At 35.3% G+C, this 27,543-nt stretch overlaps 1 protein-coding gene across 1 annotated transcript; it reads left to right on the forward strand.

Moving 5' to 3' along the window:
• The first annotated feature begins 17,310 nt into the window (after positions 1-17,310).
• Positions 17,311-21,493, forward strand: NRIP1 (nuclear receptor interacting protein 1). Its single transcript, XM_044666918.1, has one exon. It carries the CDS (start codon positions 17,311-17,313, stop codon positions 20,794-20,796), a length of 3,486 nt encoding a protein of 1,161 aa, XP_044522853.1. The 3' UTR covers positions 20,797-21,493.
• Positions 21,494-27,543: the final 6,050 nt, after the last annotated feature.

Below are 27,543 nucleotides of genomic sequence, written 5' to 3' on the forward strand. Positions count from 1 at the left end.
CAATCTGTCTGTCTTTCCCCTTCTCTCTCCTCTGCTCCCCTGCCCTTCAGTCTTTTTCTCTCTTCTCTCCTTCTTCCAACTCCTCTTCCACCCCTTCTCCCCTCCCCCCCCCCCAATCCTGACTGATTTGAGATTGCTGGGACAGGCACAGATAAGAAGGAAGTCTCTTCACCTCTCTGTTTTCTAATTCTGGTCAGATTAAAAGCAGACAAGAGGCAGGATAAGAAAGAAAAGGACTTTTGTTCTGTGATCCATAGAAATCTTTTGTGGCATAACATGAGAACAAATTTGTGACTGCTAGATTTAGATTTTGAGACATGTTTTACAAATTATAAAATATTTTAGTAAAAATGTAATTGGATAGTAAAACTTTGGGAAAAGTAGAACTCTATAACAGCATATCCATAGAGATCCCCCTAGAAAACTTAAATACTCTTGAGACCAGGGGAAATTCCTGATTTGACTGAGAATGACAAGAAAGCATGCTCCGCCTCTTACCCCTCCTTCCTTTTCAATGGGGAAAATTTGAACATGGTGCCCTTCTCTCCCCAAAACTAGACAAATAAACCATCACTCTGCTCTACATGGAGCAGAAACTACCTGGGAGTCCAATGGGAGACAGAAACCCCAAATTTTAATGAGGATCCTTGTGGAGAGAGAGAGGGAGAGGTAACTTCTTTTGTTTTTAAATTATAATTTATTTAGAACATTTTTCCATGGTTTCATGATTCATGATTTTTCCCACCCTTCTTTCCTCCCCCCTCCCAGAGCTGACAAGCAGTTCCACTGGGTTATACATGTATCATTGTTCAATACCTATTTCTATATTATTCATATTTGCAGTAGAGTGATCTTTTCAAAACCCTAGTCATATCCCTATCAAACCAAGTGCTCAATTATATGTTTTTCTTCAGCATTTCTACTCCCACAGTTCTTTCTCTGGATGTGGATAGCATTCTTTCTCAAAAGTTCCTCAGTGTTGTTCTGGATCATTGCATTACTGCAAGTAGAAAAGTCTATTACGTTCAATTGTGCCACAGTATATCAGTCTGTGTACAAATGTTCTCCTGGTTCTGCTCCTTTTGCTCTGCATCAATTCTTGGAGGTCTTTCCAATTCACTTAGAATCTTCCAGTTCATTATTCCTTTTTGGGCTTCTCTTGTGTCTCATGTTTGGACTTCAAATTTTTTGTTTAGGTCTGACTTATTCCTCAGAAATGCTTGGAAATTTTCTATCTTATTAAATGTCCATTTTTTTTCCCCTGAAGAATATACTCAGTTTTGCTAGATAGGTGACTCTGGGTTGTAAACCCAAATCTTTTGCCTTCCTGAATGTCATATTCTATGCCTTTTGATCCTTTAATGTAGAAGCTGCTAGATCCTATGTGATCCTTATTGTAGCTCCATGGTATTTGAATGATTTCTTTCTGGCTGTTAGAAGAATTTTCTCCTTAGCTTTGTGGCTCTTGAATTTAACTACTACATTCTTCAAAGTTTATATTTGAGGATTTCTTTCTAGAGGTGATCTGTGAATTCTTTCAATCTCATTTTTATTTTCTTGTTTGAGGATCTCTGGGCAGTTATTTTTGATAATTTCTTGTAATATGATGTCCAAGGTTTTTTTCTTGATCATGTCTTTCAAATAGTCCAGTAATTCTCAAATTGTCTCTCCTAGATCTATTTTCTAAGTTAGTTGTTTTCTCAATAAGATACTTCATGTTTTCCTCTTTTTTTTTTTTTTTTTGATTTTTGATTCTGCTATATTATTTCTTGATCTCTCATGAAGTCATTACTTTCTAGATGGTCAGTTCCTTAACTTTTTTTTTCCCCTGTGGTTTTCTCAGCCTAAACACTACTTTATAAAACGAGTTTTAAAAAATGCAACCTCTGTAGAATACTTCTCTTCACCACAGAAAAAGGAAAAGTATATAACTCAGAGGGGAAAAAATGAGAGTTTAAAAATCTTCACAGGGGCAGCTAGGTGGCTCAGTGGATTGAGAGTCAGGCTTAGAGACAGAAGGTCCTAGGTTTAAATCTGGCCTCAGACACTTCCTAGCTGTGTGATCCTGGACAAGTCACTTAACCCCCATTGCCTAGCCCTTACCACTCTTTTACCTTGGAGCCAATATACAGTATTGACTCCCAAGACGGAAGGTAAGAGTTTTTAAATTAAAAAAAAAAATCTTCACAAACTTAGATGTTTCCTACAAAAATTTATGTCATCAAACTAAAATTAACTGTCCCCATATGGCCACAGAAATTGAAAGATCATTCTTTATAAGTTAAAAGTATATAGTCTGACACAATGAGAATGAAGGAAATGAGTGTTAAAGGAATTTAGCAAAGTAGAAGAAAGAAGTGACTAGTTCTGGATATGGAAGAAATAAGGAAAGTGCATTTTTGAAGGTGTTTTATAAGTGAAAGATTAAGAACAAACAATACAAATCTCTTCTCCTAGGATAATGATGAGTATATCCTTTTTTTTTTTTTATTAAACCCTTGTACTTCGGTGTATTGTCTCATAGGTGGAAGATTGGTAAGGGTGGGCAATGGGGGTCAAGTGACCTGCCCAGGGTCACACAGCTGGGAAGTGGCTGAGGCCGGGTTTGAGCCTAGGACCTCCTGTCTCTAGGCCTGACTCTCACTCCACTGAACTACCCAGCTGCCCCAGTATATCCTTTTAATAGAGATAATTTCAAAGAACTATATATGGGAGAGAAAAATTAAAACAAGTAGGGGTATGAATATGTAAAGTTCTAAGAAAGGTGAAGTCATAAGTTGAGGGTTAAAGGAAAAATTTGGAGTTAGGGAGAGATGTTTTGGAAGGGTTGATTAAATTTTTTAGATATGATTGTCCTCTTTAGTACCTTTCCCCAATCAGTTTAAGAATACAAAGCTCATGAGATTTTGCATAGGTCCACAAACCCATCCTCTTCTCTTTATCCTGTTTAATAAGACATTTAGAAGAGCCTAAACAAATGCTAGTTAAGGAACTGACTGGTAAAGAAAAGAGTTGTTTTCTTTGGTCTGATGTAACTAGTTATGCTAAAGACTTTTGTAAAATGATAATAATTTTGAGCAAGTAGCTTTTCCCAGCCTATCTGCTTTGTCTTCTGTGGGGGAAAGGGAGTTTGGTTACAACCTGAAAGCCTCCTGGTTAAGACAGATTTATCTTTTATCCACCCTCTCTTTAAGATAGCTGGATGAGGTTAGGTTGAAGAAACAAGGAGATGATTTGAATCTTAGGTGGATTTTAAAGAAAAAATAAAAGGAAAAAAGTACCACCATCAAAACGTTGAACCCAAGCTAATGGGGAAAAAAAGCAATGGGCCCTTGAAAAAATTGAGATTTTAAATGTTACCATTAGTAGTCATAAATCCACATTTAATTTGGTCGAATTTATTGTGAGACTAAATTATAATGTGGCCTTACAGTAAGATATATTTTCCTATCAGAACTTAATGCAAATCATACTTTCTATTCCTCATTAAGGCATTATTCCGGAAAATTCATGTATTAGAAAACCTGACTTAAATAAAGTCTCAGCAACTTATTAGCTATATGACCATAAGCAAGTTACCGTACCTCCATGTGTGGAACAGGGGGTCACAAACAATGGACCCCTCCACTTAAATGAATGCATAATGGTGTCAGAAACAGAAGTATAAGATAGCATTTTATTCTTTTGCAAAAGGGACATCCCTAGCTTTGGATGATTAAGGAATGCCAAAATATTGAGTTCAAAAACCCAATAGGATCTTCTAATCATAGATACTCCCCCCTACCTTCCTTTGTTCTAGCCAGATACCAGTCATACAAGGAATCTTCTTTGTCATCTTTAAGAAATAAATGAGTTAATCTTCTCTGAAATCTTTAAAAGATAAGTGTGTTAATCTTCTTTGATATCTCAAGGCCTTTGAAATTTGAAATAGACAGACGAAGGATTTTGTTTTTAGAGGGGGGGGTCGTGTTCTAAAAGGAAGGGAAAATAATAACTTCTATCTAGTTTCTTGAAAATATTGGGATGAAACACGTCTTTTAAGAAAGACACATTATATCCCTCTCATCTGTTTACTAAAATTTGTAACAAGAATAATAATGGCACCCATCTCCTAGGATTGTTGTGAGGATCACATAATTTTGAAGTATTTAATACAGTGCTTGGCATGTGGTAACACTATGTAAATGTTCACTATTGCTATTATTATTATTTAACTGAATATAATTACTCCATACTCAATTACTCTATATTGCATTTTAGATGTGGTTATACCCTATGCAGTTCTCTGTCAAGGGGTACTTAGGCACTAGAGCTCCTCTGACTGAAAGACCATATAGAGCCCCATTAAGAGATAACTGACTGTACTTTGATTTGTAACTTTAATCAAGTAAAGTGATTCATGGGAGGCATATCATCCCAAGAGTTAAAGGGGAGAATTGTGAAAATAAAATTTGGTTTTTTTTTTTTAATCCTACTTTGTTAAGATGTAAACTAGCATAGATTTAATATCATTCTTCACTGTATGTACTTAAATTCCTTGCTTTTCCAAGTTCACTCAGGTAACCGCAGGCCACATGAGTCAGATTCTACTCTTGCAACTTCCATTCATTTCCTATTTTCCAGAAAAAATTGATTAACTTAAAGGTCAGTCTTATCAATTTAAAACTATTTATTACAACTCCTATCACCCAGGGCAACAGAGTCTACTTCCATCCCCAGCTTACTGATGTTATGTCTCAATGATATAATAGGGAAAGATCCCCTCATTTAAATATCTAGCCAATTATAAGAAGACACACCTATATTGCTTGAGATTTTGTTATGTTTTTGTTATCATTATAAAAGATCTTATCCTTAAATTGAAGTTCTTAGTCATTGAGTGAAGCCACTGACCTATTGCTATATTGGTAGCTTCTAGTCTTAATAATAAATTGACCGTGCTTAGAACTTTTTCCTAATTTCTATTGCAAGAAAGATAAGAAGCCTGGAAGGTGTACATATTTTTGAATCTTTGTGATACATTTAATATTATATTATTTTATGTTACAATTATTTGGGTATGAGTACCCCACCCTCACCCCTGTTGCTGTAAGTTTCATGAAAGCAGGGAAGTTTCTTATAGAAAGTTTGTGTTTCATCCAGAATTTAGCACACTGTTTCATGCATATTGAATTGAATCTTTTAAAAATTAAACTTGTAGGAATGGAAGGAGCGGCAACAATCTTTTCCTCTGGATCCTCACTATCCCTCTCACTAAATTATTCTTACTCTTATTCTCATGTATACCAGCAGATTAAGTAAGAAATTAAAAACATAAAAAGGCCTGAAATTATAAGAATAAAGAGAGAGCCTCTGCCAAATACTGTAAGAATAATGAGAGCCAGTAATTAATGTTAGGGATGGAGGGAGAGAGAGTCTTATGAGGTGAGACTCTCTTCTAGCTCTTCCCTCCCGCAGGATATACCCTGGGAGACTTTGAGGGGGTGTCACCCCGAAACTGGATGACCTGGATGGTTGTGCCGCCCCACAGGAGCTGGGGGGGTGAGGCTTCCCTATAAGAGGAGGTATGGGGTACCCCAGTCCGATCCTGAATAAGATTGGGGTTCCCGCAAGCCTCCCCTGAGGTCAGTCAACTTCACAGTGGATGGTCTGGCTCCAGGATGGAGGTAGCTAGACTAAGCTGTGGTTCCCTCTCCCTCATCTCTCAGGCACTCTGGAACGCTATCTGACTAATGAATGGATTTTATTATTCACAATTCAGGGATTGGGGAAATGGGTGAAGGGCAGAGGGATTTGGGGGTGCCCTCTTCTGTATTCCTATGAAGTCCGTCACTTAGGTGGGAACCTTAATGGCTCCCACTCCTAAGCATCTCCCCCCCACCCTTGTCCCTTCTTCCGTTTCTATTTTTATCCTTTTCTATAATTGCAAGTTAGACCAGAAAAGGTTTTTCAGCAAGGTTGGGTAATGGGAGAAGGAGCTTAAGAGATCACTCTCAAAATGGAGTCCCAAAACTCATCTAACTCGTTTGTTGAAGTCTTGATGGTTGAGAAGCAATGGAATGCCTTTGACCAGGGAATCAGGATTTCAGTGTCCAAAGAAAGATCCTCAGGAAGTCCTCAGGACTGGATTCGAGCTGAGATGTCCTCCTTTCTCCTTCCAGCCTTCGCCAGAAGACCTCTCCTCTCCTTCTTCCTCCAAGAAACTCCCAGAATTCTCTCTGGTCTCTCAACTGTCACCAACCATCAGTCACTCCTTCTCTGGCTCCTTTTGTCCCCTCTCCTTGCACAAATTCCATCCTTACAGTATCCCGGTTTTGTGTGATGATTCATGCATCACTATTTTCTGTTCCTATCTTATGTTCCCCCTCCCTCCAAAATAATAAATCCTTATCTTGTCTTATCACTGTATCTATTCCTATTCTAAGATGGGTTTTGGAGAGGTTGGTAAAGGGATGAGGGTTGCAATTTATAAAACAATTTTTACAGAGTATAAAACAATTTTGTAACAAGAAAAGTTTTCCATTGAACACAATATCTAAGTTTACAGTGAAAGAATTTTCTTATCCTTAAACTCTTCTAAGTTATTATTTAACTCATCTATAATTTTAACAGAATTTTAACTTGTTTCTACTTTTTGATGTTTAAGTCTATCAAGTAATGCAATACAATTATCTTATTATTCTTAGCTGTTATCAAATTATGCTTAAACTACCTATGTTTTAAATGCAATGTTAGTTTTTACATTGAGAATCTTATTTTAGTATGTTAGCATTCTTAGTTATCTATTCAACAACACTTATATATTTTATTCTTATGCTTTCCCTGCACTAGCTCGCTAAAAATTTTAAACTTTATTAGCTCTTTCTATACTTTTCCTATGTCTAATTTACAAATTATCTGCTAAATTGTTATTATGCTACAGTATCTATGTGGTTAGAGACTATTATTTACAATTCTACTCTACTTTTCCAATCTATATTACAGGTATATATACAATTTACATTATTTACACTATTATACATTTGTACAAGCATTAGTTCTGCATAACGATGTTAACTAGACAAGAAAATCGCTTAATCTTCTTATGTGGTTAAAATCTTATGGAACTTGCAACTAAATTTCATTATACACACACACATTTTATATATGTATATGCATGCATACATATACATATATATATATTTGTCTTCAGACGCTCACTTATTTACACGAGGCCTCGGCTAGATATCAGTTTTGTGTTGTGTTTTTGTGTTCTATTTATGTATTGTGCATGCAAAATACTCTTGTTTTCAAAGTTGTCAATTTTCATCAAGTTGCCTCTTTTATCTTGATGCTATGTGCTGTGGTTGCATTATCCCTAAAGTGTGAGGTTACTTTGTGTTTTTGTGCTATCGCCGCACCAGTCTTATATAAGTTGTATCCTTCTGTCCGCTTCTTTTTGCAATTGTCCATTTTTGCAAAGTTCAAAAGTTTTTTCACAATGTCTTTTCAAGTACTCTTTCCTTGCATCTTCTTGGCGATTTTCTCGATGTTCTTTTCTTCTCTTGATGCTTTTCCCCTTCTCTGTTTCTCCATCACATGTTGTCTGTCATCATATATATGTTGTTGGACGGGCTCTCTGGTCCGGATACAGGAACAGTGTGGACTGTGATGCTTTGTCAGTAATGTCAATCAGTTGTTTGTGTGTGCGTGTGTGTGTTATATGCACTTTCAATGTTTTGCAATGATTTTGAATTTCAATTCTCAGTCCTCAACACTTTCTATAATTTGTCTATCTTGAACTGTTTCTGGGTGTTCTGCATTTGTATGTTTCTTTTCAGGTTTCACGTGGGTCATGTGGAACTAAAAATCTTTTCCTTCTACTTTTACACTTGTAGGGGTAGTGAGCAAAATTGGATAGGGTCCTAACCATTTGGGGAGTTTTATTGATTTTCTTGTGAAGTTCCTTATGTACGCTTTGTCTCCTGGTTTTAAATTATGCAAGTCATAATCAAGGGGAACTCTCTGTTGAATCAAACCAAGTTAATGGAGTTCTGTGAATCTTTGTTGCAGGGCCTGGATATATTTATGCAGTTCACAATCTGCACCCAGCATTGAGACATATGGGGTTTTGTGAGCTCTTCCTTGCCAAACAGGTCAGCCATATAGCATTTCAAAAGGAGAAAGATGTAAGGCTCCGCTAGGTTTGCTTCTCAGATACCATGTAACACTATTGGCAAAGTATTTGTCCACTTTAGATGAGTTTCTATACAGACTTTGCCAATAAGTGTCTTTATTTCTCTGTTGAATCTTTCCACCTGCCCAGCGCTTTCCGGGCGATAAAGGTGTGATAATTCCCTTTTATTCCCAGATTCTTGTAGACTTCTCAGAGTATCAAATGACTAAAATGACTCCCTCTGTCTGAGCTGATACTATTGGGTATGCCAAGTCTAGGAATGATTTCTTTCAGTAGGGATTTTATCACGAACACTGTTCTTTTTGGCAGGGAAAACCTCTGGCCACCTTGTCAACTGGTCAATTATGACAAGTGCATATTTGAATCCTTTATCTTTGGGCATGCATATATAGTCTATTTGCAAGCATTCAATTGGAGTGTACGCCAAACGTCTGTCTCTGAGACCTTTTTTTCTACAAACTCCCTGATTGAATTGCAAACAGATCTTGCATTTTTGGCAAACTCGTATGGCATGGGAGAGATTCCAGGTGCTAACCAGAAATGTCATACTGAATCGATTAATGCCTAGGTGCCATAATGCCCTTTTTCTTGAATGGCATTGCAAACTGGGTAGTATAGAGCTTTTGGCAAGATGGGTTTGCCTAGCTCAGAGAACCATATGCCATTCAGTAGTTTGGCCCCTAGATTTTTCTTCCAGTCCTGAACTTCCCTTGGGCTATAGGCTTGTTTTAAGTTGTCCTCTTCCACAAGGGTGAAATTCAGAACATAGATAGGGCCAAATCTAGCTCCATACTTTGCTATTATGTCCACCCTAATGACGTGCTGTCTTCCCCAAGAGTGTGGCCCCAGCAGTGCATGACTGCTACTTCTTTGGGTAGCTGTACTGCTTCTAGAAGTTACAGAATGATGTCCCCATATGTAATTTGTTCTCTTCCGGATGTTATGAATCCCCTATGGTTCCAGATTTGTCCAGTGGCATTTAGGACTATAAAAGCATATCTAGAATCCATGAAAATGTTTATTCGTTTGCCTTTCCCAATTTGAAGAGCTCTTGTTAGACTTAAGATTTCTGCCCCTTGTGCACTCACAGTTTTTGGCAAGGATGCATACCATAGTGTATCTGTTTGAGTTACAACAGCTGCTCCCGTGTATCATTCCCCTTCAAACCAGCCTTACACAGTAAGCTTCTTGAGTATTATTGCATAATGAGGTGACTTGATTTCATAATGGCATTATGCATCTAAGCTAGTTAGTACATGATTTCATTCATAATACTTGATTTCAGATACTAAGAGAATTATTAACTAAGGCCTTTATTGTGGCTATCTTACCTTATATATCTTTATTTTCTATTATTTTGTTTTCTCCTATCCTCTCTTTTTCTCCTCTCCTACCAGGTATATTACTGATACTTAAGATCATTTCTTATCCTTACATTATGTTTGGAAGTGGGCATTACAGACAGTAAAGTGAATATGATTGGATTGCTTACATTTGTGAAACAATCACATGAAATTTTGTTCAGTATTAGAAAGAATAACTCAAAATAGAAGCACCTTTATAACCTCATTTTATCCTACTACGGAGATATATTGTCATAAAGGACTACTTTTCCAAAACAATTTTAATACAATATAATGCTGCCTCTAGAATTTCTTTTAAATGATTACTATAAAATGATACAAAAACCTCCCATGAATTCTATAAAGTTCACTTTGTTAGAGAAAGGACAACTGTCTGTGGAGAAGAATAAAGCTATTGACATAATTGTTGTTCATTCATTTCAGTCATGTCTGACTCTTTGTTACCTCATTTGAGGTTCTTAGCAGAGATAGCAGAAATGGTTTGCCATTGCCTTCTCCAGCTCATTATACAGTTGAGGAATTGAGGCAAAAAGGGTTAAGTGACTTGCCTAATGTCATATAGATTAGTAAGTTTCTGAGGCCAGATTTGAACTCAGGAAGATGTCTTCATGATTTTAGAGCCTGCACACTAACCATGGTGCTACCTAGCTGCCAGATGACTTAATACTTATTAATATTTTCTTAGAGATCATGTAAGCCATGCTTTGTGCATTATTATAACAAAAAGAATTTCATGAATAATAATTAGGTATATATATATGTGTGTGTGTGTGTGTGTATACATATATATATGTATATATACACATACATACACATGTGTGACCCCCATGCCTCTACTTAACTCTGTATTCAGGCTTCTTCATTCAGATGAGTGATGTTAACATTCCAAAGTTACCAATTGCCTAATCTTTTCTCAGCCTTCATCTTCCTTGACCTCGATACTCTCTCACACTGTCAGTTACCTGTTTTCTGCGATATCTCTTCAATGGCAGTACTCTGTCCTCATTCTCCTATTTGATTGCATTTTCTAAATTTCCATTGCTGTATCTTCATCTAGGTCTCTTGCTAATGGTGAGTATCTCCCAAGGTTTTTTCCTAGGTGCTCTTTTTCTTTAAGTTATAGAAGAATACAAGAAGAAATATACAACATATTTTCTTTCATGATCTTTTTGGTTTCCATGGATTTAATTTTGTTTTCTCTATGCTGATTATTCTTATCTCTACTTATCCAGAGCTCTGACCTCTTTCATAACATCTAGGCTCACATCTCCAAAGGACTTGGACAGATCAAACTGGATGTCCCATAGACATTTTAAAATTATCACATCCAAAACTGAAGTCATTAGTTTCCCCTCTAAACTTACTTTATTCCTTAACTCCCTACTACTGTTGAGAGGACACCATCATCTTCCCAGTCTTCAGGATCCTTGACTCCTCACTGTACTATCTTCTGTCAATTTAACTTTTGTAGCATTTTTTGTATAAATCCCCTTCTCTCCTGATCCTGCTTCTATCTACCCCCAGTGTATTTCTTCATTACTTCCTACTTGGCACAGTGCCTGCCACATAGTAGACATTTAAAAAATGATAACTAACTTGCTAACTATTGTATTAGCCTGCTGATTAGTTAACATTCTATCTTCTATTCAGCTATCCTGGGTCCTCTTCTCTTCTTCCTCTAATAGTACTCTTCACTTGATTACCATCTCTATGCTAATGATTCCCAGATCTACCTATCAGGTCCCAAACCCTCTGCTGACCTCTGATCTTGCATCTTCAGACATCTCGAACTGGATGTCCAGTGGATAGGGAATTCAGAATGTCCAAGACAAAATATTCCTTATCTTATCCTCTAAACATGCCTACTTTCCTATTACTGTAGAGGATAACACCATCCTTCCAGTCCCTCAAGATTTCAGCTAAGGATTTATCCTGGATTCCTCCTAAGCTATCAAGAAAGGCTGTCAGTTTTATCTTTGTATCATGTCTCAAATATACCCCATTTCTCCTCTAACAGTGCCATATCTAATATAGACCTTCAACACCTCATTCCTGTATTATTGCAGTAATGCTTCCTGATTCAACCTGCCTTAAGTCACTCCATTCAGCCACTAATGTGATTTTCCTAAAGTGCAAGTCTGATTATGTAACACCTGTACTCCAAGGACTCCCCATGCCTCCAGGATCAACTGCAAAAGTTGCTGATATTCAAAGTCCTTCACAATCTAGATACCTCCTACCTTTTCAGGCTTCCTGTACCTTACACACTAAAATGTACTCTTCTATCCATCTTGGGGGAAAAAGCCTACTATTCACATTAGATTCCTGGCTATTCCATGAACAAGACACTCTTTCTCTTGGCTTCAAACATTGTCTCTGACTGACCTTGGTTCCCTGGAATGCTCTTCCTCAGTTCTGACTACTAACCTCACTGGCTTTCTTTAAATCCCAACTAAAATTGTACCTTCTGTAGGAAACTTTCCCCAATACCTCTTAATTCCAGTACCTTTCCTTTAAGTATTTCCTACTTATCCTGTATATAGCCTGCTTGTATATATTTGTTTGCATGTTGCTTCCCTACATCATTAGATTGTAAGCTCCTTGAAGCCATGGACTATCTTTTTCTTTTTGTATCTCCAGTGCACAGTTTCTGTCACTTAGCTGGCACTTAATAAATGTTGATTGACTGATCCTCCTAAAATGCAGATCTGGGGGGCAGCTAGGTGGCTCAGTGGATTGAGAACCAGACCCAGAGATGGGAGGTCCTGGGTTCAAATCTAGCCTCAGATGCTTCCTAGCTGAGTGACCCTGGGCAAGTCACTTGACTCCCAATGCCTAGCCCTTACCACTCTTCTGCCTTGGAATCAATATTGACTCCAGGATGGAAGGTAAGAGCTTAATAAATAAATAAAATAAAAGGCAGATCTGATCATGTCACTGCTCTACCCCATCCCCAAGCAAACTCCAGGAAATCACTGTTACCTATAGGATCAAGTACAAAATCTTTTGGTATTCAAAGCCATTCATAACTTGACCTCCTCTTACCTTTCCAGTCATTTTGTACCTTCTCCATTCCCCACCTCTTATCTTTTTTGTCTTTTAATCTGCTTGATTTTTTTATCTTCTCTTTCCCCCAGCAAGCAAGTTAATTTTTAAAAGAGGAAAAAAACCAAGTTGAGCAAATTTTAACTACACATCTGTTTGCCATAATCCATACTCATCATCACTCACTTTTGTAAAGACCAGAACAAGGTGCATTTTTTTCTTACTGTTACTTCTCCATGGCCAGGCTTGGTCATTATAACCGCATAGTATTCAGTTTTATTTTCTTGTTATTTCTATTTTTATTTCTATTTTTCTATATTTATTTCTGTTATTATGGTCTATATATATGTGTGTGTTTATGATTCTGTTTATGTCAATCTACATTAGTTCCTTTAAATCATTTCATGCTTCTCTGAGATTCCTTATGTTCCTTATTTCTAGTGATGCAATTATATCCATGTACCATAATTGTTTAATCATTAACCATTCTATGCTTATATAATTTGTTTCCACTTCTTTGCTGACCCTTTTTCTGTTTTCCTTGGGTTTTATACCTGGCAGTCTCATCTGCTATTTAAAGTTATTTTAGACACCATTAAGCATAATCCCAAGTTGTTTTTCTGAATGATTTGACCAGTTAATTTATGTTCCTGCCTATTTTCATTGTCTCTAATATTACCTGCTTTTTTGTCATTACCCATAACTTTGTTATTCTGTATAGTTGTGCCTATATAAAAATACTTGATCTCTTTTTCTAATTATTATTACAATGTAACATTTAATATTCTAGTTATGACTCCATTTTGAGCTTGTTGTGGTATATGGTATGACATGTAGTTCTAAATTGCTTTCCAGCTTTCTCAATAGTCTTTGTCACATAAGGAATTCTTTCCCAGGGACTTATGGTTTCAGTTATTTTGAGAACATTAGGCTAGTGAATCTGATTTTTTTTTTATTTTCTAATTGTTGCTAATCCCAGTATATTTCATTATTTCCCTTTTGAGTTTTTTTTAGCCAATAACAAAATCTTGATGATTACAGAATATGCCATTTCCCTCTTCATTCTTAATGCAACTCTCATACCTGTTAAAAACACTTGAAAGGATAGGTATAAATGGATTTTTCCCTAGAATGATAAGAAGCATATACCTAAATCCATCAGCAAATATTATCTGTAATGGGGATAAGTTAGAAAGAAGCCAGCCTTACAAGATCAGGAAAGAAACAAGTATGCTCATTTTCACAATATTTAATATTGTATTAGAAATGCTAGCAATAACAATAAGATAAGAAAAAGAAATTGAATGAATCAGAATGAACAAAGAGGTAATAAAACTATCTCTTTTCAAAGATAATATGATGGCATATATGGAAAATCCTAGGGAGTTGAAATTATCAATAATTTTAGTAAAGGAAATAAAGTGGAAAGATGGCATGTTTTGATCTGCAATCAGACCCCAATAATTCCTTCTTTGGCTGTGGATAGCATTTTTTATCATGACTCCCTTATCGTGGCATTGCTGATTATCCTTTCTCGGTTGATCATCATATAATATTTCTGTTTTGTATACTCTATTCTCCTGGTTCTGCTCACTTCACTTTGCATCATTTCATGTAAGTCTTTCCAAGCTTTTCTGAACTCTATGGCACTTGTTATACAAGCATATACCACCACTTGTTTGGGATAGACAATATCTCAGTTTTCATTTCTTTGCCACTACAAAAAGAGCTGCTAAAAATATATTTGTATAGATAGGTCCTTTTCCCTTATCTCTGATCTCTTTGGGATACATACTCAGGAGTGGTATTGCTGGGTTAAAGGCTATGAATAGCTTTGTAGCACTTTAGGAATAGTTCCGTATTTTTCTCTAGCATAGTTGTATCAGTTCACAGTTCTACCAACAGTGTATTAGTGTCCCATTTTTCCCACTTCTCTCACATTTTGTCATTTTTCTTTTTGGGTATGAAGTGGTATCTCAAGAATTGTTTCAATTCGCATTTCTTTAAGCAGTAGTGATTTAGAGCATTTTTTCATGACTATTAATTTTTTAATTTCTTCCTCTGAGAACTACCTATCCATATCCCTTTGGAAATGCTTTATATTCTTAGAAATTTGAATCAGTTCTCTATATTTGAGGGATTAGACCTTTTTCAGAGATACTTGCTATGAAATTTCCCCCCAATTTATGTATTTTGTAATCATGGTTACATGGGTTTTGTTTGTACAGAAACTTTTTAATTTAATGTAATCAAAATTAGCCATATCATTTTTTATAATGTTCTCTACATCTTTTTTGGTCATATATTCTTCCCTTATCCATAAGTCTGTAGGTAAACTTTTCCATGTTTCCCTAATTTGTTTATGGTATCACCTTTTATTTCAAGATCAAGTATCCATTTTGATTTGTATGGTGCCAGATATTGGTGTATGCCTAGTTTCTGCTATATTGTTTTCTAGTTTTCCCAACAATTTTTGTCAGGAAGTGAATTCTTCCACTAAAATCTTGGATCTTTGTGTTTATCAAACACTAAGTTGCTGTGAACATTCACAGCCATATGTCAATTACCTAATCCAGTGATGGTGAACTTATGGCATGTGTGCCCCTGCTGCCCCTAGAGTTTGTTACTAGAAAGGCAGAGGGACTCTGACAGAGTTGATCCCCTCCTCTTCTCCACTTGGACTGAGGACATTCCTCACTTCACCCACCCCTCTGTCCAGCAGCCCAATGGGAGAGCATTCCTTCTCCCTCTTTGGGTTAAGGAGGGGCGAGGCACATGGTCTCTAAAAGGTTTGCCAACACTGATCTAATCTATTCCATTGATCTGTTTCTTAGCCAGTACCAGATTGTTCTGATCATTACTAATTATAGTATAATTTGAGTATAATTTTATGGGTAGACCTCCTTCCTTCATATTTTCTTCCCAATAATTTCCTTGATGTTACTGGCCTTTTGTTCTTCCGGATGAATTTTATTGTTATTCTAGTCTATAAAATAATTTTTGTAATTTGATTGGTATGACACTAACAAGGTAAATTAATAGGTAGGATTATCATTTTTATTGCATTGGCTAAGCCTATCCATAACTAATTAATTAAGTCTGACTTTATTTGTGTGAAGACTGTTTTGTAATGTTTGGGCAGATATCCTAAATATTTTATACTATTTGCAGTTATTTTTAATGGAATTTACTTTTCTAGCTCTTACTGTTGGACTTTGTTGGTAGTAAATAGAAATGCTGATGATTTTTGTGGATTTGTTTTGTTTTGTGCTGTTTTTCTGAAGTTGTTAATTTTTTCTAATCATGTTTTTCTTTAGGATTTTCTAGATATACCATCATATTATCTGCAAAAGTGATTGATAATTTTGTTTCTTTGTTACCTGTTTCTAATTCCTTGTTTTTCTTTTCTGCTCTGCATTTCCAGTACGATATTAAATAATAGTGGTGATAGTGGGCATCCTTGCTTTACACCCTGATCTTATTGTGAAGGGTTTTAGTTTATGCCCATCACAAATGCTTGCTCTAATGGTTTTAGATGCCATTTTTCACTTAAAGACAGGTTCAATTATTCCAATGTTTTTATAAGGAATGGGTGTTATATTTTGTCAAATGCTGTTTCTGCATTTATTTAAAATAATCATTTAGTTTCTATTGGTTTTATTATTGATATGGTCAGTTATCCTGATGATTTTCCCCAATATTGAACCATCTTTGCATTCCTGGTATAAAGCTTACCTCATCATGGTATATGATTTTTTTTTAATTTAATGCTGTGATTTCCTTGAAAGTATTTTATTTAAAATTTTTGCATCAGTTTTCATTATTAGGAAGATTGGTCTATAGTTTTCTTGCCTGTTTTAGCTCTTGCTGGTTTAGGGAGTAAACTTAGTACCATATTTGTGTCATAAAAAGAGTTTGGAAGAATTCTCTCTTCCCCTATTTTTCCAAGTAGTTTATTAAGAGTTAATTGTTATTTTGAATATAAAATTTAAAAATAAATACTCTTTTATTGCTTCAAGAAGTATATTTATCATTTTGTTGATTTTTTCCCTCAGTATCCATAGTAAGCTTATTTTGTAGGCTTCAATGTTAGCATCAAATTCAAAATCTTTGAGACAATATTGGCAAAAGTAGACTAATATTTAAGAATAAATACCAATTCCTTAATATTTTAGCCTTTTTTATTAATACATGTAGTGTTTTTACAAGATAGATCATTAGATAGATTACCCAAGAGAAGTGCCTAAATTTTATAGAATCGGACTTGAACATATATTTTTAATTAATTGAATTCAGTATGTGTAGTGGTAGTTAGAGATTTTAAGGAGTTAGGGACAGGAAATAGTTTAACTTTACATAACTTATTCCAGATCTTTATTTCATTTTACCTAACTTCTTTTGTTTTATTACCACAGGTATCCTGAGACATGTGATGAGGAAACAATATCTACTTACTGAATGAAGATTTCATCTTCTTACTAAGGAATAATCTATCTTTTGTTAACTAAATTTTTATTACTTCCATAGACTGGCTTATTTTGAAGTTTTCCTGATTCCTTCTTTCTCAGAAGAATTTCTAGTCAGAATGTAACAGTTGATTAATGTCTGATCACTATGGAAGATAATAGACTAATATTTTATTTCTAAAGTTATATCTTATTCACCTCTAAAAGCAGTCTTTAACGTGAATAGAAACCAAGTCCTTTTTGAATACTTTTGTTGAACATGACTCATGGAGAAGAGCTTGGCTCTGATATGCACCAGGATCCTATTGTTTTAACTTACCTAGAAGGATTACTAATGCATCAGGCAGCTGTGAGGTCAGCTACTGTGGTGGACAAAAAGTCTTCTGGGCACAGTGAAGAGGATCAAAATTTCAAGATTTCTGGAAATATATTTCCCACCTGTCAAAATAATGGTCCAAGTCTCAACACAAATACTTATCAGGGATCTGGCATGCTGCATCTCAAGAAAGCCAGATTATTACAGTCTTCTGAGGACTGGAATGCTACAAAGAGGAGGCGCTTGTCTGATTCAATTGTGGATTTAAATGTAAAACAGGAAGCATTGCTTGCTGGCGTGGTTGAAAATGTGCCTAAAGGCAAACAGGATAGCACATTACTTGCCTCTTTGCTTCAGTCCTTCAGCTCTAGACTGCAAAGTGTTGCTTTGTCACAACAGATTAGGCAGAGTCTCAAGGAGCAGGGGTATTCCCTTAGCCATGATTCTTTAAAAGTGGAGAAAGATTTAAAGTGCTATGGTGTTGCATCAAGTCACTTAAAAACTCTTTTGAAGAAAAGTAAAACTAAAGATCAAAAACCTGTAGCTAATCTATCTGATGTAACTAAAAATCTAATCAAAGATGGGTTTATAGAGTTACCCCACAGTGGACAGAGTGGATCAAAGGTAATAAATGAACCCCTGTCATGTGCTGCAAGACTCCAGGCTGTTGCAAGCATGGTAGAAAAAAGATCTAGTCCTGCTACTTCACCTAAACCTAGTGTTGCCTGTAGTCAGTTAGCATTACTCCTTTCCAGTGAAGCGCATTTGCAGCAGTATTCTCGGGAACATGCTTTAAAAGCACAGAATGCAAATCAGGTGGCAAGTGAAAGGCTTGCTGCTATGGCTAGACTACAAGAAAGTGGACAGAAGGACCTTGGTCGTTTTCCATTATCAAAAGGATTATCAAGCCATCATAATGGTGAAGCAAGATCATCATCAAATAAGTCAGTAACTGACAGAAATATTACAGCTTTCCAGAGTCCAATGGGAATCCTTCCTTCTCCTCCCAGAAATGCAGAATATAAGAGCTCACTGGAAAGAAACAATTTAAAACAAGCTACCAATAATAGTTTGCTTTTACATCTTCTTAAAAGCCAGAATATAACTAAGCCAACTAGTGGACAGGATCAGAAAGAGAGAGGTACCATTTTTGATGAGAGCAGTACGCCCACAACTATTGATGAATATTCAGATAATAATCCTAGTTTTACTGAAGATGACAGCAGTGGTGATGAAAGTTCTCATTCTAACTGTGTCCCCATAGATTTATCTTTCAAACATCGAATTGAAAAACCAGAGTCCAGCCAGCCTGCCTCTCTAGATAATCTTACTCAATCCTTGCTAAACACATGGGATCCAAAAGTTCCAGGTCTTAATATTAAAGAAGACAGAGACACCTCCAAAAATTCTAAATTGAATTCTCACCAAAAAGTAACACTTCTTCAGCTGTTACTTGGACATAAGAATGAAGAAAACCTAGAAAAAACAACTGGTTCTCAGGGATCACAAAATGATGTGTCAAAATTCACTGCACAAAGTAGTAAGAGGACTCCTGTTATAGAAAGCCCCAGTGTAAATCGAGTTACTCCACTGAGCACTCCACCATTACTTGCATGTACAAAAGCAGATTCACCTATAAACCTTTCTCAGCAATCTCTAGTCAAACACAACTCACCCCAGTATGTTTGTAATGTTCAACCCAAAAGACTGATGAATCCAGCATCTAAACACTTGATAGATCTTACCAAAAGTAAAGAATTGCAAGCAACTAACAAACCAAGCCGAAATGAAAGTGCACAAAATTCTACAACTTTCAGTGCCAGCAAGCTGTTACAGAATTTGGCTCAGTGTGGAATACAATCTTCAATAACAATGGAAGAGCAAAGAACATGCAAACAGCTGTTAAATGTAAACACTGATAAACCTGTAGGTCTGATTGATAGACTGAATAGTCCTCTCCTCACACATAAGCCAAATATACTTGAAGAAAATAATAAAGCATTCAATAGTCAATCAATATTACCCGAACCAGGGCTCTCTGGTTCTGAAATAGAAAATTTGCTTGAAAGAAGGACAGTTCTTCAGTTACTACTAGGAAACTCCAACAAAAATAAAAATGAAAGAAAGGAAAAAATTCCTTTAAGAGATGGAAGTTCCCAAGAACATACAGATAAAACTTTAAGTGAACAAATATTAACAGTAAAAATAAAATCTGAACCTTGTGATGATTCACACATCTTGCATAATGTGAATGTCCACCAGAGCCAAGATGCAATAAGTAACAAATTCATAGGTGTGGTTCCTACTCTGCAGAGAAGTGCAACTGCTTCACCAGCATCTGAGGACTTCAAATCAGAGCCTCTTTCACCTCAGGACTTTTCTTTTTCTAAGAATGGCCTGTTAAGTCGATTATTGAGACAGAATCAGGAGAGTTACCCTGCAGATGATCTGGACAGAAATAACAGGAATAGTGAACTGACTCTTTTGGAATCAAAGGGTCTTTACACCGTTCCCAAGAAGAGGAAGCTTCATATCGAACCTTCAGAAAGTCTATTTAAAAAAAAGATGAAAAGTAATGTTTCTGATGGTGCAAATAATCACAGTCCTAATGAGTTATATGGGCCTCTGCTTAACAAACAAGAAATGAAATGTAACAGAAATGATCTTGAATTTAAGTATCCACCATGTCATGACTCAAATAATGAACATGAAAATAGGAATTGGTCTAGAGATAGTAAAGGCTTTAATGTGTTGAAACAGCTGCTTCTCTCTGAAAATTGTGTAAGAGATTTGTCACAGCATAGGAATAACACTATAACTGATGGTAAAAAGAAAGGAAACAAAAATAATGTAGTCAATAGCAAACCTGAATTTAACATTTCTTCTTTAAATGGAGTCATGAATCATTCTAGTCAACTCAATAATTGTCTAGATAACAGGACATTTCCATATTCAGTAGCAGTAAGGAGCCCTGCCAGTTCTCCCTACCAGTGTTCTCCTGAGCATTTGGGCAGTATGGTATCTAGACAAGAATCTGGGCAGTTAAGTGTGTGTCCTGTTCCCAGTGAAAAGGGACCCATTAAGTGGGTTATAACAGGTATAGATAAGAATGAATGTGAAAAAGACTCACCTAGACTGACTAAAACCAACCCAATTCTGTATTACATGCTACAGAAAGGAGGTAATTCTGTTAGCAGTCAAGAAGTACATGACAAGGACATTTGGAATGAGTCATTTGCAAAAAATGCTGCACAGGTTACAGTCAAGGAAGAGTTACTTCCTGCTGCAGAGACTAACGTTTCTTTCTTTAATTTAAGAAGCCCTTACAATAGCCATATGGGAAATGCAGCTTCCCACCCACATAATACAAATGGAGAAGTTTATGGACTCCTGGAAAAAGTATTAACTATAAAAAAAGAATCTGAATAAAATCTACCTGCCATCAAGATTTTGAATCTTTATGTTAAACTAATTAGTACGAACTTGAATATTTTATAAATAAGAGCATGATTTGAAAATAGCATGTTCTCATTGAATTTCTTTTTCTTTATTTGGAAAATTATTGATTACTGGTGATATTTAGAATAGGCATAGCTGCTTTTTGCTTTACATTAGCTATCACAGGGAAACTACTGAACTAGCTAGCAGTTGGTTGTATAACACTTCTGCATGCATCTGAAAGCACCTGTGAATAGTGTGGGAATGTTTTGGTTGTTGTTTTTTTTCAACTACCAGTAATACACATAAATTAAAATGTGAATCTGAATCCATGGTAGCGTTAACTCATTTTCTTCCAATTTGTGCACCATAGTACCTAATCTCAATTTGGGGAAGCATAAACAGTGGTTTTATATATATATATATGTATATGTATATGTATACATATTTCTATATGTAGTGTTTTTAAAGGTTTACTTTAAAAAAAATTTGTTAAATTGAAAAACATAGTGCCTGCTTATTTCTTATTATTCAATCCAAAAAAGAAAATTGAGAGATCTGTTGAAAGTTTTCAGTTACCAAAAAAAAAAAAAAAGAAAAAAACTTTTTTTACGTCTGGTAGGTTTTTTGTTGAATTGCTCCTAACCCATTCCTCCCTGACTTCCCCATGAGGAAGATCCCCATACCACTACTGTATTCCTTTCATTGTATATTTTATTTTAAACCTTTAGTACTATTTAGTCAATATGAGCAATATTGGAGGGAGGAGGGGAAATAAAGGCTGTTAGCTCCTTCTTAAGAATGATTTTTTACATTTTAATCCCTTATATCTCCTTATTACATTCAATTGCATTCTTTCCTTCCTTAGAATTGGGAATTCTAAAATGTTGCTTATAATATTATGCTGGATGTTTGGGATTTCTGAAAAATAATGTTTTATAACAGAATCAAAATGCTTTATCTCTAATTCTGTCATCTTTTCACATTTCAACATGCCCTGGTTTACCCAAGAATACAGAACAAGATTGTTGAAGCCAGTATTACTTCCTAAAACAAATTTTACCTGATGTCCACACCTTAAGGGTGCCTTAAGGTTTACACAATATCCTTGTTACATCTTTGGAAATCTAGGTTCAAACTCTTTTTTATAATAATAAATTGAGGTGGGAGGGCTTCTAACCTTAATATTTGGTTATTGTCTCAGGAAAACCAACTGTTTGTCTCAATTAGCTATATCTGCTTAATTGACCCTAGAGTGAGAATAATAGATCCACTACAGCCCCAGACTGAGGTACTTTGGTTAAAATATGGCTTGCACAATTTAGGGTCACACAATGATGAATTTAGAGGCAGAAGTGACCTCACAGGCCATCTAGGCCTAATCCCTCATTTTATAGATGAGGAAACTGAGGCCTAGGGCCTAGAGAGGTTAAATTACTTGCCTGAGGTAGTAAGCATCAGAGGCAGGATTCAAGACCAGGTCCTCTGATTCCAGAGCCAGCACTCTTTCCACTGTACCACACTGCCTCCACTTTTACTGACTATATCCTTAACTTCCATGAGAAGCAGTCACACAAGAAAAGTGCTAACATTTTGTTGAAACCCAAGAAAAATTACATAGTAGATTTAGCCTAAATAATAAGGAAGCACACTGGATAACTAACATCAAGAAATGCAACCATTAGATCTGATTGAAAAGTAGGTCTTAATTTTATTTACATAAAGCTTAATATTTTATTGAGCTATATAATTCAGGAAGTTTGCATCCTTAAAACCACTGTAATTGTTACAAACTTCCTTTTTATAACCCAGGCTTCAGTTACCATATTCTACCCAAATCTTACGTTTTTGTTTTGATTTTATGTGTGAGCCATTTTAGTAACTGGCCCTGTAAGGACAGAAACTTGTGGTGCAATTAACCATTAATTAGAAGAAATCTAATTTAGGGTGTTACTAAAGTAGTTTGATAATTTTTATATGAAAGATTCAGTCTAATAAATATAAGAAAGGGAATTTACTCTACTTATTGAAGGTCTGTCTAAAGTCTTAAGTGATTATTTTTCTCAAAATGACTTGTAAATAGTTATGAAATCTGTAGAATAATAGGTGACCCAGAGTAAATAATGGGCTATGTCAAGGTGACATGAAGGCATGCTCTTTTCTTATTGTGAAATGAGAATTGTTCTAATGGTCAGTGAATGTATGCATGGAGAATATGTTTTACTCCATCTCATATTTACTCTGTGGTGATCTATTATCATCTATAATAGATACTTAAAACTTTTAAACAATTTTTAAAGATTTTTAAAGTTAAAATATTAACTTTTTCATTGTTAACAATTTAGTTGTCCCTTTAATTGATGTCAATGAAAGATTACTAGACTCTCAGTCCACAAACAGGCCTCTTTCTCATAAAGCATATGCTTCCAGAATTTCTTGCTGCCCATTGCATTTCTAATAAAATACATTGTTTTACTATTGTACCAATTTGAATTGGATGTAAGGATAATCCATAAAATTATCAGTTAACAGGGTGGAATATTTTGAGGTGCAATCTTAAAACGTCTAGAAACTGTTAAAAATGAGTTAAACAAAAATTCCCCTTCCCTTAAGCAGAATAAGACGACTAGTGGAAAAGGAGATTTAGTCCTTGAAAAACAATGGAATACCAGAATTGCTTATTATTTTTGGTAACAAAAGCATACAGATATGCAATGTATATTATAATTTCAAGAAATATAATTCTCTATAAGAAGTTCCCACTTGATATTTCAAAGAAAGAAAACTCATTGGAACATTCATATTGTTTATGCAAGGTTATATACATACACATTTTTATAAAATCCAATTTTAGGTATACCATTTCCCCCAATTAAGACTCATTTGTGGAAGAGTACTACAGCTCTTGTTGACATCAGTAAGGTAGCTTTACCAGTTTATTCTCTGCTGCATCTTACAGAAGAGTAAACTGTTTTTTTATATATATATATATATATATATAAATATATATACATATAGAGAGAGTGTGTACATATATTGACTTGTTACACATGATGTTGAAATTGATTTTTAAAAGGTAATGTAAATAGTGATTTCCTTAATGAAAAATACATATTTTGTATTGTTCTAATTTAGAGGAAAAGCCTTTTAATCTCTAAGTTCTGTATAGCTCATGTATAAGTGTAAATATGATCAGATAGATTTAAAATTTTTTGCATGTATGTATACGGTTGCAAGTCTGGGAAGAATGTATAAAATAAACCTTTTATTTAAAGTTGTGATTACCTGCTGCATGAAACATGCATGGGGGACCCTGTGCATATGTCAACATGTCTTAAGTCAAATCAGATGTTCATCAAACACAACAGTATTCCATTTCAGGACTTAACTTTTGCTGTGGTATTTTAAGCTTTGTGAAAGAATATGCTTTGAATCCAAGTGTCCAAAAGAATCAAGTTAATGACTTTTTCAACATAAAGAACCCACACATGTAAGGTCATTGAGTTTTAATTCCACTGAAAACAAAAACAAAATATTGTATCAGGAATATTCTAATACTAGAAAATAATGGAATATTATTTCATTAACATCCATGATATAAATTATGAGGTTTACACAACCAGTTCTGTTATGATGTGCTCAATAATATAACTTGTCATTTTTTATTAAAATTTAATTTCTTCATGTGCTGTCTTATGACTGTGCATACTGCAGTGTGAAGTTTTGTTTTTGTTTTTTGTTTTTATCTTCCGGTGTTTACTTCCTGCAGTGGATTTGAATAAATGAGAAAAATGCATTGTCTTGTTGGTTTGAAACGACTTTTATTTTTGTCTTTATCTGTATCTTGTTTTAGTAATAATAGAATGTTTTAAGTGAAAGGCTTGAAAAGCATGAAAATAACAAATCTAAAAGGATACCTACTCTGTCCAGTGTATTTTAAAACTTAAGAATCTTCAGAAGAAATGATCATTTTGTTATTTGTGATAGAGGAAAAGAAAGCTAGAAACTATACAATATATACCTGAGATTTTGAAGAGTATATTGCAAAGAATTCAAAGAAAGATTAGATAATAGACTCAGATTCTATAGGAATAGTCACCTCTAGAGTAGGGATACAAAATGAAATTCCAAGAACAAAAGCTTCCTAAAAAGTGGAATAAATTATTGTATAATGAAACTAATATGTGTGCCTAAGGAATTCATTGACCAAGTTGGGGTTTTTGTTTTTGCTTTTCTCTGAAATATTAGGAACATTAACTGTTCTTTTGACAACATTTTACACTTCTCTAGTACCATACATATTTCTTTTAAAATATTTTTTAAAACTAGCCTTTAAACTCTTTCCTAATTTGTCACCTAAAGCATTATGTTGTGCATTAAACCACATTTGGAGAAGAATATTGAGAAGCTGAAATGGTTTTAGGAAAGACAGGCAAAAAAATTTGTAGAAGAGATGATCCCTGTCTTCAAATATGTATGGGAGACTTACAGTAATAAAAACAGTTTAATATTAGATTTGTTCTGGTTGGCCTCAGAAGCCCTAGAGAAAAATTATGTCTTAACCTAAGGGAAAAATAGTAGCCAGAAATTGAATGAGCTACCAAGAATATTTCAATAGTATTTCCTGTTTTATATTATACTTGAAGGTTAGCAAAGTGCTATCAGGTATACAACACTTCAGTGAAAGAAAAAGGTCTTGGTCATTGAAGGTCATTAAATAGATTCAGGCATTTATTGTTGAGAATGTTACAGAGGGCATTTCCTGCATTGGGTGAGGAGTTGACTAGATCTCCGATGACCCAACCCTATCAGAATACAATTTTTTTTAATTATTACTACTAGAGTGAATCAGTTTTCAAACTTTGGTCTCCTTGCCTCTTTAGACTCTAAGAATTTTTGAGGATCTCTTTCCAAAGTGCTTTTGTTTATGTGAATTATGTTACATATTTACTGTTAGAAATTAAAACATATTGGGGGCAACTGGGCACCTCAGTGGATTGAGAGCTAGGCCTAGAGACGGGAGGTCCTAGGTTCAAATCTGACCTCAGACACTTCCCAGCTGTGTGACCCTGGGCAAGTCACTTAACCCCCATTGCCTAACTCTTACCACACTCCAAGACAGAATGTAAGGTGTTTTGTTTTGTTTTTTAATTATAAAACATCTTGGTTTTGTTAAGTTTTGACTCTTAAGAGCCCCCAGGGGTTCCTGGATCACATTTTGGAAAATGCCACTATATACTATCCAGGGTACTTGATTTGTGATATTAAAGACTTGGATTCAGATCCATCTTAGGTTAGGACAGAGTGGAGAAAATGTTTAAAGCTATGGGTTATCCTATTTATATTTCACATACCATTTGATGTATAATTACAATTTTAAAATACTCCCTCCTGGGGCAGCTGGGTAGCTTAGTGGATTGAAAGTCAGGCCTAGAGACTGGAAGTCCTAGGTTCAAATCTGGCCTCAGACACTTCCCAGCTGTGTGACCCTGGGCAAGTCACTTGATCCCCATTGCCCACCCTTACCACTCTTCCACCAAGGAACCAATACACAGAAGTTAAGGATTAAAAAAAAGAAAAAAAAATACTCCCTCCTGAATAATAACAGCTAACTTTACAATAACAACTTTTTATAAACACTTGCAACCCTGGGATGTAAGTATTATTAGCCCCGAATGGGTTAAGAGCTATCCCAAATTTTATTTTTTTGCCTCTTGTTTCATTGAGGTTGAATCCGAACCAAATGTAAACTTTCTACCATATTCCTGACTTTGCAGGAAGGAAAGCCTCTGAAAGAAATAAAAAACCTATAATCCCATTGAACTATTTAAATTTTATTCACTTGAACTACTAGACCAAAAGTATTTTGAATAAACAGTGACCTAAACTTTCACCCTAAGTCAGATTTGGAACTTGTGAAAGGAACTGAAGACCAAACCTTGTGCACACATTCAACAACCTTTGTCACAACATTCTAATTAGAATTCTCCGGGTCCTTCACTAGCTAGTTTTTGCCTGGTTATTATTTCATTTTCCCTATTGTGGTGCCCTATTGCCCATAATTGCCACATAAACTTTCTCTTTCTAAGCCTGGTCTTTTATTTCTACTTACCCTGTCTGAAAATACAAGCTTTTCCTGTGCATTCTATTAGGAAAGAACGTGGGGAAAACTACTGTTAGCTCAGTGATTCCTTTTATCTTATTTGAATTCAAAGCCAATTTCCTAAAGGTACCAAATGTCTCAAAAGCCTTTTGAATAGAGACTGTTGCTCTAATTGCTCTTAAGTATACCTCTCAGGATCAAGAGAAGACTTCTTGATACTGCTCTTCACTGTTGTATTCACAATATTATTCTGTCATCATTTCTGCTGATTTAAAATCCATACTATCTGTCTTTATTCCTACACTTGTTACCATCTAATGTTCTCTTACTTTGCTCAGTAATTTCAGCCCCTCACTCAGAATCATCCCATGGGCTTTAATGTACCTGATGATGATCTTTCTTATACAGCTGACATAAATTCAGACAACCATATCCATATTCCACCATAGCCAGCCACCTAAACAGAGATACCTTGGCAGACCTTTTATTAATAAGAACTTCCCCAAATCCAAGACTTAAGTTTGTCTCCCTGATAATAATGTTCTGTCCATCCATATTTTGGTCCTTTAACTCCAATCTAATTATCCTATTCAGGAAATTTAAAGTTGGTGAACATTTGATAGCTGTTTTTAATC

Source organism: Gracilinanus agilis, chromosome 3 (assembly GCF_016433145.1).
Source record: "Gracilinanus agilis isolate LMUSP501 chromosome 3, AgileGrace, whole genome shotgun sequence".
Classification (NCBI taxonomy): domain Eukaryota; kingdom Metazoa; phylum Chordata; class Mammalia; order Didelphimorphia; family Didelphidae; genus Gracilinanus; species Gracilinanus agilis.